Source organism: Lineus longissimus, chromosome 12 (assembly GCF_910592395.1).
Source record: "Lineus longissimus chromosome 12, tnLinLong1.2, whole genome shotgun sequence".
Classification (NCBI taxonomy): domain Eukaryota; kingdom Metazoa; phylum Nemertea; class Pilidiophora; order Heteronemertea; family Lineidae; genus Lineus; species Lineus longissimus.
In genome coordinates, this window is record NC_088319.1 from 14436421 (window position 1) to 14454417 (window position 17997).

Genomic DNA, 17997 nt, shown 5'->3' on the forward strand with positions numbered 1-17997 from the left:
CAACGTAATCGTACTACTGTCGCTCATTTTTACCACGTGTATTTTTGAGAAACTCTCATTTTGGGCATATTTATAGAAATAACGGCATGGGTCGATCAAAGGGGTATGTATAATGATTGCATAATTCCTGTAGATCTAGGAAATTATCATCGATCTTTGTCAGTTTGATGAAAATACTGAAATAATCGGTACGAACTTGAAGCGTGTGTCTTCAGTATGCATGTATGTATGTGTGTATGCGCGTATGTGTGTATGTACCAGTGCATCAATGCATGCAGTACAGCAGCAGGGTTGGGGATGACTCATTTTAAGCCTACTTACACCAGTTGCCTGAGTTACAATGTAACATAGTTAAAGAGCCCTTGAGGGGTTTAAACATCAAATAAGTAGTGTACAACTTGAGTCTTGATAGTAGAGTTCCAGCAATGACCAATGTCGAGCAAGTTCTGAAAACAAACACCATTTTGATGTGTAAAGCTTCTGTTGAGACTACATTGACATTATAGATTTGGCATCCTTATCCTAATTCATGGTTTCAATAGTTTCAATTCAAATACATTTCAGGAAAAGATTGAGGCCTGCTGCCCCTGTGTATGATTCTGATGACGAACGAACCTACAAGGATGAAAAAATCCCTGATAAAGAAGATGACAGCTATTTCTATGATGATGTGGATGAGTTCCATGCAACCAGAGACAAAATTCTACTGGATAAGGGAGCAAGTTTGCCACAGCACCATGAATCATCTTCTGAGGTAGTTATATCTTAGTGTCTCAGGTTGCAGTTGGCATCTGTCACCTGACTGAAGTCGTTAACACAACATTCACAAACTTATTGTTTATTGCTGAAGATGACAGCAGCTGAAATCCTGTTTGAATTCGATTTTCAGGAAGAAATTATGGCTATTGAATCTGAGGACTCAGATGATGACGATGAGGACTTGACCGAATATGAACGCCAGCTATCTAAGTTCCGCATACAAAAAATGGATGACGAAATGGGAAGTGACTTGGAAGGAAAGGGAGGAAATGATGGTACGAAGATTTGCCGGCTTTTCCTTGTTTTACACACATATTTAGCAGGGAAAATAGGCTGACTTTGTTGAAAGTTTGTGTAGTGCAGCAGTGAGATTTCATTTGTTCTTTCAATGACAGTTAATCCGGACACCAAAGACACCTGGTATATGGCTGCCTCTAAACAGCTCCTCCGAGACAGTTACCGTATAGCTCCTCACCCCACCCACTCCACCCCTACTTCCAACAAGTACGGCTTCATTCATGTATACTCTATTCTAAAAAAACCATTGATTTCTCTTCCAGATCTTCCAGATGATAGAGCTTGGGGGAAGGTGAAGCATAAGTTTTATGGAGCTGATGTGGATGAGGATGATGCAGGTATGTGACTTCATTTGTACCTCTCAGTCATCTTCACTTTCGATAGTACCATCTTGTTCAATGGCTAAGCCTCAACCCATGACCTTCTGAATCGCAAGTCGGACCCTCTTCCACAGTGCCACCGCCTTACCCATAACAGACAAGTCGGAGAGTAGACATGTTACTGAACTGAACCCTCTGTATCTTCTCAATTGTAAAAGCATGTTCCATTACAGAATTAATCCTTACTATAAGTTTCCTGAACTTTATCTGTGTTTTGTTCTTCAGATTTCAGTGGTTCTGAGCCTGGTGATGCTGAACTTGAGGAAGAAGAAGTCCGAGCTATTCAGAAACGCATGGCAGAGCAGCTGGACGATCAGGACTTCGGATTAGATATCTTAAGGGTATGGTTCGTATTTTATGCAAGGCGATCTTTAGACTTGTTAAAAAAGTTGTTGAAAAGAGATGCCCGCTGAGTCAATAATTCTATCACCTTACCTTAAATATGTTCTAATAAGGTGAAATTTGTATATTTTTCAGCCTGTTGATGTGACATCAAAATCAGATGAAATTAAAGAAAAGGAGAAGATCAAAAAAGATTTGTCAAAACTATCCAAGAAAGAGAAACTGCAGGTACAGTATGAATGAAAATATTGACATCTGCAAGGGCAATGTGAACAACTGACTCAGTCTGGGGGCCTTGTGGTTCAATTATGGTAGTTGTACGCACATGTGTCCTCAGTAAAACTATGATGAAATATTTCTAAAATTCTCCAATTCAGTTGGCATCCAAACTTGGCAAAAATGACTCGTTTTATGATGAAGCTTGTCGTATTATTTTGACAGTAACTTTGCTCTTACTTCAGCTGCTCAAGAAGGAATCCCCAGAGTTGCTGGACCTGATAGCTGACTACAAGTTAAGGATGATAGAGCTGAAAGACCGGCTCCTTCCTGTGCAAGAGTTGGTAAAGAATGGCATCCTACCGAAAGGAAAAGCTGCAGAATACGTGGAGACCAAGTTCAGACTTATCCTCAGCTACTGTGTCAACATCAGCTTCTACTTGATGCTGAAGGCCAAACAGACACCCGTCCATAACCACCCAGTCATCGGTCGGCTGGTTCAGTATAGGAATGTAAGTATGTTTTGTGTTTTCTTTATGCTGCATTGTCCAGCATTGTCCTGCATTGTACATGAAGGCAAAGATCCAAAATGGTGATGATGATGATCCCAGCAGGCTAGACAGGAAAATCCTGTTGAAGCTCCATTGAATTTTGGGCATGTGGGACACTGTGTTCCAAAATAATTCATTGCAAACCTCTTTTGTATTGCAGCTCCTCAAACAACTTGAGCCTATCGATAACCAGCTCAGTGAGGAGATGGATCTCATCCTTGAGAAGCTCCAGAGTGGGGAAGTGATAACTATGGAGACACAGAAGGTAGACAAGAAAAAGAAGAGGGACAAGAAGAAATTGACCAAGAAGGAGAAGAGGAAGTTGTCAGAGTTGTTGGCTGATGAAGAGGGGTTGAGTGGTGATGATAAAAAGGCAAAGGTAGGTTTAGTATTCTTCTTTTAATTGGCTGTTCTGGTTACCTTGAAAAAATTCTAGAATCTTGAACTAATTTTTAAACTTGTCTCATCCAAAACGGTTTAAATCCGTTTCAACTCGCTCTTTTTGATTTGACTCTTTTACTTCTTCAGAAGAAGGCCAAGAAATTGGAAGGAAAGTTTGAGACAAGAGATGAGAGGGAGGCGTTGGAGTATTACGAGATGATGAAGTTGGGGCGTAAGGTGGAGGAAGAGATGTTGGAGGAAGGCCAGCCAGGCGAAAATGATGGGTGAGAAAAAAATTCTAACAAACTTCTCTCAAGAGATTGTGGCACAGTTGGCATAGAATTGTCAAGTTGCAGGAAAGAGTGAGTGAGTAACTAAAGAGATTAGGGAAACTTTCTGAGATTTGAATTCACTCCATTGAATACCGGTCAATGATTCAAGACGCTATCCCAAAAAAGGGCTTCGTCACAATCTTTAAAATGAGTTCATTTGTTTCAAGAGAAACATAAAGATTATTCATGCCTTTTTAGGGATCGACCGGCTGGCAATGAAGGGGAAGAAGGCTACGGCGATGGAGAAAATGAAGAGATGGGTAAACGTGCTATTGGTTACCAGATCGAGAAGAATAAGGGTCTGACTCCCCACAGGAAGAAAGAGCTCAGGAACCCGAGGGTTAAACACAGGATGAAATACAGAAAGGCCAAGATCAGGAGGAAGGGACAGGTAAGAAAGTGGACTGTAAACATTGACTCATGGATAGCATCCGTTCTTGTTAGACGATATTCTCACTGTCATGATAAAGAAATGCTGATTGCTCCTCCATTAAATCTAATTCGTTGTTTCAGATACGTGAGGTGCGTACTGAGATGTCACGGTATGGTGGAGAGTTGTCTGGTATACGTGCTGGAATCAAAAGAAGTGTTCGACTCAAATAGGAGGGAAAGGTACAAACTTACGCAGGGTTATACAACGTTTGGACTTTGTTATCGCTATTTCATAATGTTGCTGGCTGTTGGAATACAAGTATCCTGTAACTGCTGCAGGGCATAGTGTACCAATTTGAAACTGAACCGTGAGAAATAGAGAGGTTGGGATGTGTCCTGTCTCCCAGTCCCACTCTGAGTTAAACTGGGATATTTTGGTGTATTGACGACTGTTCAACCTCAATGCAGGGGACTTCCTAATACTGTGGAGCAGTTTGTAACTTGTCTCATATAGAAACACAAACTTGTGGTTTAACTGGCAATAGACTTTTATTAACAATCGTACAAAATTTTGTTCAGTAAAAATATAGAACTTACGATGTAAGAGTGGACTTGGAATGTAGAAAGATTTGCCTGTACAAAATGGCCAAAACTGTTACTATTCTAACCAGTACATGTAACTATGGTAAATCTTACCCTAAGGTGAAGCTTTTGTACAGACTTCTATGATTTTGATATCTGCAACTATATCACAGTTGGAAAAAACGAAAACAGAAGAAAATCTATATCGTAAATTATAACTATTTCATACAAAATCGAATGTATTGTTAACTTATCCCATTATTGAGATGAAAACAGCAATGAGAATATTTTCAGATGCAGTGAATTTATGGAAGGTAAATAAGTTCTTTGAAGATAGTTCTGTTCTGCGACACGTGTATTCACAGGCAAATTAACCAAATGCGGATTTCGTTTGGCTACATGCAGCAGCAGATGTTTGATTTTGTTTTGGCTGCATCCAGTTGCAGATGTTTGATTCGTTCTGGATGCATACAGAAGAAGATTCTTTGCTGCAAAATATCTCAGAGTTCCTCATCAATTCTGATAAATAATCATAAGAACTGAAATTTATCCTGACCATATTTCATATTTGCCTGTGTATGCACCCATTTTCACTGTACTGTAGAAACTGACAAAAAGTGTCATTTTCTATAGTTTTAAGCATGCTATAAACCAGGTATTTTGTCACTCTTCACTCAATATTGCTGGAAGTGTGACTATGATATTTTGTATTTTCAGTTAATTTGTTTGTTAATGTTTGGCTTTTATTGCTTTTATCGCAGAAATAAACACGCAAAGCTTTTGCAGTTTTCAGTAATACAATGTCTTACTTTAATGATTCTTTGAAAGGTGACATATTTTTTGACTTGGGTGAGACCTAAACCTACTTGATAACTAATATTATGCAAAAATAAATATGTCACATACAGTAGAATTCTGGCTACTTTTTAAGTATTTATTGTATCATAGTGCCACCATCTTACCCCTATCATCTGTTGTGTGTCGAAACTGGAAGAACTTGGAAAATCTCATTATCTGGTTGAGTATAAATACAGATTTACAATATTTTATAGATCTTGTTAGAAATCCATCCTTACAAATCAGGTTTGTATGCCAAATAGCAAGTATGGATGATTTCTTCGTTATGTTATTTAATAATGGATTGATTAATGTGTGCATGTTTTAATATATTGTCAAATAGACAGGAGTTCATCAAAACATTAAGCACTATAAAAATGGTTTTAGTGATAAATAATAATAGTAATTCCACTAAGATACATTTCATGGTTTACAGCAAATATTTGGCACAATGAATTCATGGTTTTTAGCTCTTCAGTGAAACAATGTCCTTACTTTCATTTGTGTCTTAAGCATTCTTATGAACATAAATTGATTGACCTGGTCCTGGCTCTGAAGGGCTGAAGAAATGTACTTGGTCCTATTCTCTAAGTCTAATTCTAAATTTCCAAATTTGATGATAACGTACATGTAGAAAGTAAAAAAAGGAATTATATATCACAGTAATACAATGAAAGGGTCCGCTTTGTAACCATAATGTCCATTTGCATTTCTGCCATACATTACAATGTTGGACTACACCCTGGGAAGAATTTAAAACTACCATGATGCAAAGGACATAAACCCCCATAAAAATTGATTAGTAAGTCATTTGAGTCAAGACTATGTACATGCACAATAGCTTTATCAACAATACTATCATAATCCTGAGTCCAATCGTTATGTTGCCCATGCTAAATTGTGGAACGGAGACCTGGTTCTGACCAAAACATCAATGTACCAGTGACTCCAAGTTGGAGTTTTACCATAAACATGGTTTAAACCAATTTCTGGACTTGTTAGTGGCAGTTTTCTTTGAGTTTGAACTGTTTTACCACCAGTGTTTTGAGTATTGTTCAGATCAGGTCTCAACCATTGACCATTGCATGATAGCATCGTCAGTTCCTCCCGTTGATATCAGGAAACTGTCATCGAATGTAAAGCGGACAGATGTAACGTGAGACGTGTACGCTTTGATCGAAGTACACTCAGCCTGGAAGTGGAAGAAAATGATATGCTTTCAATATCAAGCACAACTTAACCCATTGTCTTCAATCATATGGACATTGGCTTTCAATTACACGTTAATCCCAAATTTTTACACCGTACTGTTCTATTTGGTGTAAGTCCGTTGACTTCACTTTGACAATTATCAGCCTAGTTGTTGGCCTGGGGCTAGGGTTATAGGGATGAACTGGAGCAAAGTTGAGAGAAGGGCCCAGGAGAGGAGGAAGTGGAAAAGTCTTGTTGGCGACCTATGCTCCACTTGGAGTAACAGGGTTTAAGTCAAGTTGGGCTGGGGAGTATCGTGTCCTGGCTGTCTTACAGCATTCATAAGTGGATATACCATCACTGCAAGCTATGTACCCGTTTACTCCTGGGTGGAAAGAAGCAAGTTGGGTTAAGTGTGTACAGTTGTGGTCATTCCGGGAGTCAAACCCAGGACCTCTTGATTATGAGTCTGGCACTCTAACCACTCTGCCACTGTGCAACTATTCTTCGCCAAGATTTAACCTTACCTTGTGCACAGAGCTTGGATACTTGTAAAGCTTGATGACGCCTCTATTCTCGCCCACGCCCAACAAGTCACGGAAGGTTGAGCGACTCACACAGTTGATGTCTTCTCCCTTCTCAAGGTTGGACCAAGCACCTAAAGTGCAGTGGGCGAGGACACAAGTCTGAGAATGCCAGTCTGTGTCACAGAGTTTGCTACCGGATCTTTCTCTGGTCATTGATTCAATGTTCCCTGTAATGAGAGCAACTTTAATTAAACTAAGTAGACTGCATTAATGTCGACATAATCTGTTCAAAAGTACATGACTGTAGGGCCTACTGTTGTTTGGATGAGCTACCCATTCTATAAAAACTTAAGTAAAACTTACAGTATCTTAAGTCGTAATCGCCCGAGACTGACTGGAGGTACTTTCCATCACTAGACCAGTCTAGTTGAGTAACAAAGTTACGGTGACCCTGAAAAACAAGCAATCTGTAAAAATGTTGTCTCGAGCCAAGGAAAAGGAAAAGCAGGGACTTCATAAGAACGAAGTGGACAGAATCTTGATTGGTGGAGTGATGATGATATTTGATATCTTAAGAATATCATTCGATCCGTCAGGGTGGCATTTTATGACTAATGTTAGGATAATTGTCTTACCGTGAGTATTCCGCTTTTATGCTTTCGGAGACACTGCCCCTCATCCAGAACGCCAAACACATAGACACCATGGTCGTGTGACCCAACTGCCAAGAGATTCCCGTCTGGATTAAAGGCCATGCATCCCAGCTGGTCAACGCTGACCTGAAGTGAACTGATATGCATGCCAGACATGGCGTCCATGATTATGATTCGGCCCACTGTGGTCCCAACAGCTACGAGGCTGCCCTTAGGGTCGATGGCAACACAGAGGCAGGGTTTCTGGAAATATAAAAGTTTTCTTTAAAACGCAGAGGTACCAACCCCAGACCTCAGATTGAGCCAAGCTTGACCACATGCTATGTCATGTAGTTATGTAGCTTTCATCAAAAAGCTCTGGAAATCTGAATCGCTGATGAGACCCAAGAATTGAAAGGGTAGGGACATTCAGATAACTCTCCCGTTATTAACACACATAAGACAACGTTGTTACCGAAATTCATGCGGATACATTCAGTCATAATTGACCCTTTCCCTTGGTCTAAACATCTCTGGATCATTTTCACGGAGACCAACCTCTATATTCGTCTTCCAGATGATCTTGTGATTCAGGGTCGACCACTTGATGACTTGCATGTCGTAGCTTGCAGTGAAGAAGGAATGTTCAAAGGGGTGGGTGGTCATCGCCCAGAGCTCGTCACTGTGACCCTACACAATTGGAAGAGAAAGAATATATGCTGGTATATAATGGTTTGACATTTTTATGAATCGGATTGGGTTTTGCTGCAATGCCAGTCCAAAGCCATCCTGGTATAACCAGTGGTTATCAATATACTCCGCCTCTCGATATTTTTCTTTGTATATGACGAAGGAGCAAAAAAAAGCCGGATCTCAGGATGGTCCAAAGCGCGAATTGCTAACCAGCACTGCCGTTGGTCAGCCTTTTCAGGGATCAGAAAGTTATGATTGTGAAAAAGCCAAGAATCAAGCCAGGCTTAAACTTAGACTTATCAATTACGTCCGGCATAACTCTACAGTACCCACCTGTATGAGCGGTGTGAACTTCTCCTGCAAGGAGCCTTCGAGAATGATGTTTTTGGTTGTTCCGATGTAGATCTGACCATCAGCACCTTCGAAATGTTGGGCCACGATAGAACGGACGGAACCCTGAGTGTCTGGAATCTATGAAATGAAACTGATTTCAATTAAAGTCTTAAGTCTGTAGAGAGACGAAAGTCGCAGTGGCCCTGAGAGGCCCAGCTTACACTCCGGACGCAGTAGTGGACCGGCCTCGTTCTTTCGCCTGTGTAGAGGACGAAGAGACGATCTAGATGACGAAATGGACTGGAGTCTGGTCTAGATGAGTATACATAGGGTAACACACAAACCCTTGGTTAGACCGGCCTGGCCCGTCCCACTGCAAGAGGTAGCGGATCGGTACGAGCCTATTTCAATGGGCAATAACATTGGTGTACTGTAAAATGAGTGTGTACGTACGAGTCTCTCCTTGAGCACCTTGTAGCCGTTATTACCGTCCCAGGCCTTCACCTCCGCTCCACCCCCTGTCAGGAGGGTACCATCTGGCATCACAGTCAGACATAGCACCGTTTTCTGAAAGGAAACGAGTTAAATCATTGTATCAGTTGCATTCTGAGGTATTTTCTCAACACCATTATTCGGCTCATCGTCTGATCACTGCCGGTGTAGAAGTTTGAAATGTCTTTATTCTCTGAGCTAGCTATTGACGGTCATGGCCTGCCTCTAAAGAACCTCATCCCACGGACTCCGCTCATCCGCCCCTCTCCTTAAAAACCTAGTGCCCTTGACCAGTGTCTTTACCTGATGGCAATGCTTTAGATCCATCGAAAAGGAGTGGTTTCGGGTATAGGCGTTCTCGTAGTCCCTTGACCACACTATCAGACTTCCGGTGGAGTCGCCGGTAATGACATCACCGTTCTCGTTGAAGGCCAGCGCTGTGACGTATTTTGGCACCTCGTCCTCGAAAAATTAAGGATATATATAGCATTAGCTGTCGGGGTGCCCACTGGTCAGTTTAAATCCACGTCGCCACCGGAGAAGTGCAGACAATAAGACATGAACGAAGCAAAGTTGAGAAAAGGTACTACCACATTCGGAAGAGTGAAAGGTCTGTAGCGATACAACTCGAAACCGTCAACAACCTGCTAGTGGTAATTCAACCTGGTATTCGTGGATGATCATTTCGTTCCTGCCACATATCCGTTTGAACAGGTGTTAAACTCACCTCGAAAATTCCGCTTTTCTTGTCCCTGAGTATCCTACCATTTGGATGTTCCTCCCTATCATCGTTCGCTTCCTCCCAGAAGATCTTCCAGAAAGAGATGTGTTGCTTTCCGAATGAGACGATCACGGAGTCGTCCTGTGGGTGGAACTGGGCGCCTATCACTGTTCCAACGGTTGTCTGGAAGAAAAGTGATGTTTGTTGATTACAGGAAAGTCTAGTTTATACCTATACGCGTATTCTGACTTTGCTATATTAAGGATATGTTATCATTTTTTGGCTTTTGTTAAAAACTCGAGGAAAATGTAACTTTATTTATTGTTGGCCCTACTGCACATTTTCAGCCTGTTGGTAAAACGAAACCCTCAAAAGCATTCGTCTGAAATTTGTCATCGTTTTAAGGGAAAATCAACGACAAAAGCATTTAATTATCATATACATTCGTAATCGTTTACAGACCATCATAAGAGGAAGCAAAAACTCAAAATTTCATAATGAGGCATTTCCATTTTGTATATCAAGTGGTTCGTGACGGGGAAGATCACGTCTCAATTCATTACAAAAACGACAACATGGACAGGTTCTGGTTCTGGTATTGACTAGACAACATCCACCCTATCACACAACTACTTACTTCACGATAAGGTTTCACTCCAAACGAAAGCTTTAATATGACACAGAACACTTATTAACATCCTCTATCTCATGATGTTTTCTTACAATCCTTCATGCTAATATGTAAAGTCTATATTCAAAACGCATCGTATTCGTAATCTAAAGAATCTAATACAGGCACAGGAAGCCAAGAAGGAGATGACGCGCATCGCTCCAACCTCGGTCTCAAGTTTGAGGCTGAACACCAACCGTCAGTTGACATATTCAGTGTGAATGAATTGACGAATGTTATCAAATTGATAAACCATTTTCATGTTATAGAATATTTTTCGTTGTAATTCCAGATTGTTGTACAAAACATGTGGTTTATCAATTTGAAGACGATTGGCAGTGCAATGAAATTGAAGATATAACTTTACGACTATAACTCAAACTCAAATATTGAAGGCATCGTGGTCGTACTATTTTATTACTCAGTCTTAAAGGCGATATAGGATTGAGAAAACGATGGGAAGCTTATTTCTGACTGATGTCAGTGGGAAGCGACGAAATTTTGTACATGTAGAATGGGTGGCGTATTGTTAAATAGTATATGAGGGATTTTGACGGGGGAATTCTAGCTAAACACAGACTAACAGAGCCTCATGATATATAACGATATCAAGTATGGACTAATCTAATTTATATACTTGATAATATTGATAGCGTACCGGATAGGGGTAGATCTGCTGGTGAACATGAAGCAAACTTGGGTTAAGATTGACGAAGTTTAATTTCGTGCAGTAAAGTTACGATCACTTAAAACAACCATATATATACAGTACTAGTATCATGTATATAGAGAGAAATCCAGATGCTTCTTTCCTTCAATTAAATTCTTGAATCTCGGTTGCTTTCCAAACCTGACTATGGGTGTTAACTCCAGTGATGACGAAACCAGTTGAGTCGGTTTAGATAAGTATCACAATTAAAATTGGCTTTCCAAATAAATTACAAGGCACTTCTCTGCTAAGAATGCGAGTGCTAAGTTCTTGCAAACCACTCGATTGAGAAATGAAATGACTTGGACAGTCATACGCATTGAGATCCATGGGTTCTTCCGGAGTTGGAACCAGTGGCAGAAAAGTATCGGGCTACTATCAATCATGATATTTATAGGATACATCCATTCTAATCAAAATGTCTACTCTTGAGATATCATGGCATGCTACCTACCGTTGTCTTGGCAATACACGCTTCCTTCTCCCATTGCCAAACGGTCATCACGTGTTTGTTGCTCTGGTCCACCGCCAGAAGATATTCCCCATCATTCTGAATAAGAAGCAGACGACTTATGCTTCCTGGCAACAACATACAACATGAAGAAGGTATTTGTAACTTTTCTTATGCTTTTATATTATCCATTGCAGTATCTTAAATCTTTTTACATTGACCAGCTTCTGTCGCGGGACGCATTGGCTAAAACTAGTTTGTCATCTGCCTTTTCCAAACATTTTCCCTTCTTTTTGCTCATTCGGTCAGCGGTGGAACACTGACCATTTTGAAGCATACAGAGTTAAACCGCTCGTCCTTTTCTATGCATGGTGTTTTCTTGTTGCTCGCTCGGAAAATGAAGTATTAAACCCTCACCATATTTGAAATACACAGTCAATATCATGACGAAATAAGAGGTTGTTTTTTTAAACAGCTCTTTCAAAACGAAGTCGCCTTAATGCCAAGCCATTCTTTTTATCACCAGAGAGAAGACAGGCGTCGTTCTACTCAACATTGTTTCGACCAGGCATCGCCATCGGATATCAAGCTTGTTGGTGAGTTGTCCTTTTAAACGAAGCAATTTACTTATGCCTACCTCCTTTGAGAATGATAGACAGGTTATTCCTTTGACAAAGACGCCCATGCCAATGATAGCAAAGTTTGCGAGGGTCCGATGGTCCCAAATTCTGACGTGTGCTGGGGCATCCTTGTTCTTACCACCAATCTGGCCTGTCGCTACCAATGGTTGGGACGGGTGCAAGGCCATACTGAAATAGATGCAGGATACCATGTAATCACGAAAATGAACGAGATGGCCACGTGACTGACCAATTTCTCTTTTCTTTTCAGGAAGAAGTTAGTATTTTCCAAGTAGGCTTACGGTAAACTCTGTATACCGCACGTTTTACAGTTCGATTTCTCATTTATCTTTAAAGGAAGACTGGACATTGTCTATAAGTTGTTCTTACCACGAGATTTCCTCTGTGTGTTCCGTATAGTGGCGCTGCCTGTCCCTCCTCTTATCATATATCACAGCAATGTTTGAGACAAAGTACAAGGTCTCACCAGTGGTGATGACGAAAAGGTTATTCCGGGAGTCTTTACCTCTGTAGCCGTATCTGATATAATGTCAAGGAATACGCTTGCCAAAAAAGTCCCGACAGCTGGTGAAATACATGCCGACTTACTGGCGGAGAACGTCAACCAACCCGTGAAGTCTCCTCAAATGGATATACGCACAATGCCGGTAGATCGACATGATGAAACAGGGAGCCACCGGGTAACGGGTATCGTAGCAAAAAAAGACTATCACACGACTTTGGTACTTCGTAGAAATTGTCACACCTTCAACAATTTTAATCTAAATAGTATACAGCATTACACACACAACACTAAAATTTAAATAACTAAAATTTATTTTAATGATTTCAAGCCAGTTCGAGTTAACATGTCAATTAATTTGGGTCAAGCAACATAAACAACATTTTAAATCAAAGCTTTCAACACCCAAGTAGAGCGTAGTATAATTTGCGTCAAGCAACATAAACAACACTTTAAATCAAAACTTTCAACACCCAAGTAGAGCTTAGTATACAATGTAATTTGGATCAAGCAACATAAACAACACTTTAAATCAAAACTTTCAACACCCAAGTAGAGCTTATAATTTGCGTCAAGCAACATAAACAACACTTTAAATCAAAACTTTCAACACCCAAGTAGAGCTTAGTATAATTTGGGCCAAGCAACATAAACAACACTTTAAATCAAAACTTTCAACACCCAAGTAGAGCTTAGTATAATTTGCGTCAAGCAACATAAACAACACTTTAAATCAAAACTTTCAACACCCAAGTAGAGCTTAGTATATTCAATTCATGTTCATTTTCTGGCTCAAACTCTTATACATTGTAGACTTGCTTTTAATTTCAGCAAAAAAAAGGATACACCCAATCGAGAGCAAGAGTCCTGTCCGGCATCGCTCCATCATCGTTTGAGTCGGGAATGGTTGGCGCGAAAAATTCTGAAAGAAGAGTAACAGGTTTGCTACAAAATTCAGATTTAGATGGTTTTGAGATCACGAACAGTTCACAGGAAAAGTAACTGCAGATGAATAAGAATAAGAAGTAGAATCATGGCGTACCTCTACGTTTTCCGTGAATATCCACTCTCGCCACGTTATACCGCTTCTCCTCTGAACCCTTGGGTCCATTCCGCGGCCCAACTCCATTCGGGATTCGATTGAGTTCATCTCCTTTATATCTCTGCTTGTCAATATACGGCAGATGCGTGCGGGAGTTCTGGGTGTATCCTCCACCACGTGGCGGCGAGTATTGGTCATCATTGTAGGCGGCGTACCGCGGGTTCTCCCTTGGTCCGTTGCGGGTCTGCTCTGGCTCTCTGTAAGTGTATGTGTCACGTGAATGGTATGATTCTCGTGGCCGGGGTGGGTCACGTGAGTGGTATGGCTCCCGTGAGCGGGGTGGGGTAGTATGCTGCGGGTATTCGTCGCCACTGTCGTTTTCCTCCCGGTATCTTTGTCCCCTGGAAGAGGAAATGTTCCTCTTGGGTTTTGTATTAATCTTTTTTTGTTACTTTGTTGCTTTTTTAGATGGCAAAAAGCGCAATAAAGCACTTTTTAATGCAAGGTTTTCATTAGAAAGGCTGGGAGGGAAACGGTCAGGTATGAGATAGCTTTAAGGTTTATCAACGTCTTGTCTCAATGCTTACACCTTCGAAAGCCAACAAATCTGAAAATCACTTGGCTTTGGTGCCAAATATTGCATTTTGATAAAAGCACTGGCTACCAAAGTAACTTGGCAGTAAAAGTGGTTAAGTATAGTAGTTCACTATGCTATGAGGGGTTCGAACAATCGTTTAAAATGTCAAGTGGCGTTGGGATGAGGGGGTTTCGGTTACAGGAGTAATGCTTCCGGCAGGGAGGTAGTAATCAAAAGTCATTATTGGTAAGAAAGTACTACGAACAAATTTGGTTATCGTATAATGTACTTCTTTGACGGATCTGTCAGTTTAAGCAGGATAAAAAGCCAATTATTCGCACAACAACCGTTTTAAAGTTGCAAATAACTACACCCCTAGGTATTGGACTATCGTGTAGGTGTTAAATCTATCTAGAATAAAAATAAATATACAAAAAATTCGATGCTGTGACATCCCCGATACCATCTGTTCCGGTGCATGCTATTTGTGGAGTGCTCTTACAAGTAAAGCAGATAATTGTTGTTTTTTTTATTACCAGTCATTAATGCCACAAACTGATTAAAGTGCATGGTTTCCTTCTGTAGTCTTCTCATGATATTTCCACTTACCAGAGACTGTACTAGCTTTTAATTTGGGCTCCCAAATCCCCACTGGGGCCATGCATAGTTGGAAATAGCACTGGTGGTATCAGCAACCTCTTGTTATGAAAAAAACCATACAATTATCTGCTTGGAATACATGACATAGAGCAAGCATGCCAATGCTAATATATCATCCCGATGTACCTGTTCTTGTAAGGGGTACGATTGCGCTGGTGTCTGGCCGGTTCATACCTATCCCTATCGTTTACCTCCCTGTAGGGCGGCGGCCGGTTATCCCTGATGTCACTACGGACCTCCCTGGGGTCGTCACGGCAGGGACGACCTCTGTTCGGGGGCGGGCTGTAATTCTGGTAGCTCGTGTGGTTACGGGGTGTCCGTTCTTGTTGGTCGTAATCTTCGTCTTAAAAAGATGAAAATTATGAAAGTTTACGACGGCACCTGCGATGACCACCGCAGATGAGCAATTTTTGTCGCATATGATCAATTTCCCAGCACGCAGCAATTTAAATCGTTCGTTTGAGCGCTTAAATATATCATAGTTTTATTAGTAAGCTTCGTAATGCCTGACTGTATATTAGCCTATATAAGTACATGTATATCAAATAATGCGTTTTTCCACTTGAAGAACGAGCAACGAGGAGGGCACTTCTATGGAAAAAGACATTCGCTGGATATTTGGAAACAGATTGAAGACACTGCGGTTAAAGTTTGCCAGTTTGCCAGTTGTTTCTCCATATGAGGTTATACCTACCGACAAGAAGGTCGTTCCGATTGGCCTTGCGACTCCGATCGTACGAGTCTCGCTCATTCCTACGACTCCGATCAGTACCCGTATCATACGCCTCTCTCTCATTCCTTGTCCGGTCTCTAATTTCTCTATTATCTTTATCTCTCTCTTCAGATGGGTCGTTCCGTACCCCAGGAGCTGCCCTGTTTTTAAGTTCGTACGGCTTCAACTCCATTCCGCAGGCGATAAAGGCATCGTGGTTTTTGAATTCTCTGAAGAGTTGCGAGTAACTTTCGACCTGGCAATGGATGAATTCGGATTTAAATATCAAATCTTGAATTACCTGCTTCAACACCAAATTATCATAGAAACTTCTGTTTAACCAACCAATTCATTTTCTAAGTGCAATTCGCAGCAAGTTAAAACGCCCACATCATTCGCCTTTACTGTGTTTTCACTATAAGGGCACAAATAATCTGCCAATAACAGCATTTTTATTGCCAAAGTGCAAACGAATCTATATATTCCGTCATAATATTATTTTTGGGCTTGATGTACTGAGTGAATGAAAGCTTCTCGATGCCGAGCGTTATTTGACAAATGCCTGATCCATGTGGACACGACTGAAACGTTTCCGGTAAGTGATTTTAAGTGTTAGCATATTCATATTCCAGGTCTCTCATCTGGAATGAAGTTGCTTGTTGCCCCGGGCAACATTGGGACGTTATAGCGTACTGTGTTACTCTGTAAACAAATTGGCCGGCCCGATCTCGAGGACAGCTTGCCGATATTCTCTTTCCTTGGCAACGCCAAGCACTTCGATCATCTAATATTCAGAGAGATTCGATCACGGTCAGGATCTCATCATGAGCTCATAGAGAGGTTAAGAAATTATCAAGCTTGCGCCAACACTAACGTATTCGCTGTTAACCGCCGGTAACCAAACGGGCCGAATTCTTTAAATTCTTTCCAGCCGTGAGAAACTTCAACGATCGAAATCCCAACTCTACACGTATTTTGAAAAGATCACAAAACATATCTTGGTGTACATTTGATTCAAAAGTGACAATTAGCTTGACTCTACTCGTCCTATCGATACTTTAAATGCCTACTGATTAACAATACGTACTCGTTTGAACGGTTCCCTTGCCGTATAAAGCGTCTGCACTGGTGGAGTGGCCAGCTTCAGCATATTGGTAAAATCCTGGCGGAGAAGATCCTCGAAGGTTTGAGCAGTCTGAGGATTCAGGATAACTTTCTCCTTACTATCTCTATGAGTGTTACTAATAACCGTGAAAATCCTAGGTCTCTGCTGCCCGGGGGACGCCCCCGTATAGTTCTTATCGTGTGAATACGGACCGCCTGGCCCTTCACGGAGAAGCTGCCTATCCGCTCTCCTTAACTTACCCGCGGACATCTTATTATTATGCCAGAAGTTTTCTTTAGAGTTTCCGTACACTACACTAGTATTGAGCTTTTTGACTCCGGAAACCACATACGATTTCCCACCCTCGATCTCGTTTATGTCCTTGACCTCGTACCCTTCAGGGTGAACGAAAAGATACCGCACCCCAGTCGTGGTGGGCACTTTCTCGTTCAACCACATCAATAAAGTCTCAAAAGTCGAGAACTGTTTCTGACTGATACTGGTCTTGAGACCCTTGAAGTGTGGGTCCCCATTCCTAAAGAAGCTCACTAGCTTCCCCTTGGCGTCCAAGGGGCCGTGGTCGTGCCGATACATGTCTTCTTCGTCGTCGTAATATTCGTTGCCGTTGGGTCGGTTGTATCCTATGCGGGAGGGCATGGTACTGTCAATCTCGGCGTAGCTTGCTTGGGAAAGTTGGTCGTTCGGGTCGTCGTATCTTGGGATCTTCCCAAGGATCTTTTCGTTGCCGGGGCCCTGGAAAACAATGATGGGATTAATTTCAAAATACGCTTTACAACTTCATGAGGAACCGATGAAATCTGCAACTTTTTTGAAGACATTTTCGTAGACAAGCTTCTGATGCAGTCGCAAATCCTGTAGAACGGAAATATGGTTACGCATGCCGAAATGTTTGATATGTTGATCGTATTTTAACTAACGAATATCTAGATTGACAATTCATGATGTTCAGAATTGACCTTGACATATTAAATCATTTTTCACTTTTGATAATCGTTTATCTCAATCTAATACGCTTCATTTGTCGCGAAAAAGTCTTATCTAAGAGCTCATGTGGTAAACTTTAAAAACGTTGGTTGAAAGGACGATAGGCCTGGATAAATTCTTCTTTCGCACGGTCTGAAAAACACTGTACTGCTCCATTTAACATGGTGACATCGTTTTTATGAATCATAACACCTGTCCAAGAGAATGGACGCCATCGCATCATGTTAGAAGCCGTGTTCGCCAATGTCTGGGGTATTTTTGAGAAAGTCAAGAACACGACATTAT

General features: G+C 41.2%; 2 protein-coding genes across 13 annotated transcripts in view; one reads left to right on the forward strand and one right to left on the reverse strand.

The window, feature by feature from the left end:
• Positions 1–4173, forward strand: LOC135496479 (something about silencing protein 10-like). Its single transcript, XM_064785835.1, has 11 exons — positions 1–103; positions 565–754; positions 890–1034; positions 1320–1394; positions 1662–1777; positions 1914–2006; positions 2240–2506; positions 2706–2924; positions 3074–3210; positions 3457–3649; positions 3772–4173. Exons 1-11 carry the CDS (start codon positions 87–89, stop codon positions 3859–3861), a joined length of 1542 nt encoding a protein of 513 aa, XP_064641905.1. The 5' UTR covers positions 1–86; the 3' UTR covers positions 3862–4173.
• LOC135496478 (echinoderm microtubule-associated protein-like 2) overlaps positions 4161–17997 on the reverse strand; it is a 26928-nt gene continuing 13091 nt past the window's right edge. For 6 of the 12 annotated variants that reach the window (XM_064785821.1, XM_064785829.1, XM_064785832.1 and 3 more), the window contains exons 2-20: positions 16690–17460; positions 15585–15858; positions 15017–15233; positions 13654–14054; positions 13458–13533; positions 12479–12628; positions 12106–12277; positions 11472–11567; positions 10967–10981; positions 10276–10305; positions 9645–9821; positions 9221–9379; positions 8879–8992; positions 8426–8563; positions 7958–8089; positions 7403–7663; positions 7131–7218; positions 6768–6994; positions 4161–6241 (exon numbers count right to left, since the gene is read on the reverse strand). In XM_064785821.1, coding sequence (XP_064641891.1) covers positions 6110–6241; positions 6768–6994; positions 7131–7218; positions 7403–7663; positions 7958–8089; positions 8426–8563; positions 8879–8992; positions 9221–9379; positions 9645–9821; positions 10276–10305; positions 10967–10981; positions 11472–11567; positions 12106–12277; positions 12479–12628; positions 13458–13533; positions 13654–14054; positions 15017–15233; positions 15585–15858; positions 16690–17460 — 3630 coding nt within the window. In that variant the 3' untranslated portion in view covers positions 4161–6109. The remainder of the gene's footprint in view (positions 6242–6767; positions 6995–7130; positions 7219–7402; positions 7664–7957; positions 8090–8425; positions 8564–8878; positions 8993–9220; positions 9380–9644; positions 9822–10275; positions 10306–10966; positions 10982–11471; positions 11568–12105; positions 12278–12478; positions 12629–13457; positions 13534–13653; positions 14055–15016; positions 15234–15584; positions 15859–16689; positions 17461–17997) is intronic. The other 6 variants (XM_064785828.1, XM_064785826.1, XM_064785827.1 and 3 more) reach the window with 6 other exon arrangements.

What these genes read in the sequence shown, in the direction of transcription:
- LOC135496479 (XM_064785835.1), top strand. An exon ending in TGTGGATGAGGATGATGCAG is followed by an intron (nt 1,395 to 1,661) that starts GTATGTGACTTC and finishes TTTGTTCTTCAG; the next exon opens with ATTTCAGTGGTTCTGAGCCT. An exon ending in GGCTGGTTCAGTATAGGAAT is followed by an intron (nt 2,507 to 2,705) that starts GTAAGTATGTTT and finishes TTTGTATTGCAG; the next exon opens with CTCCTCAAACAACTTGAGCC.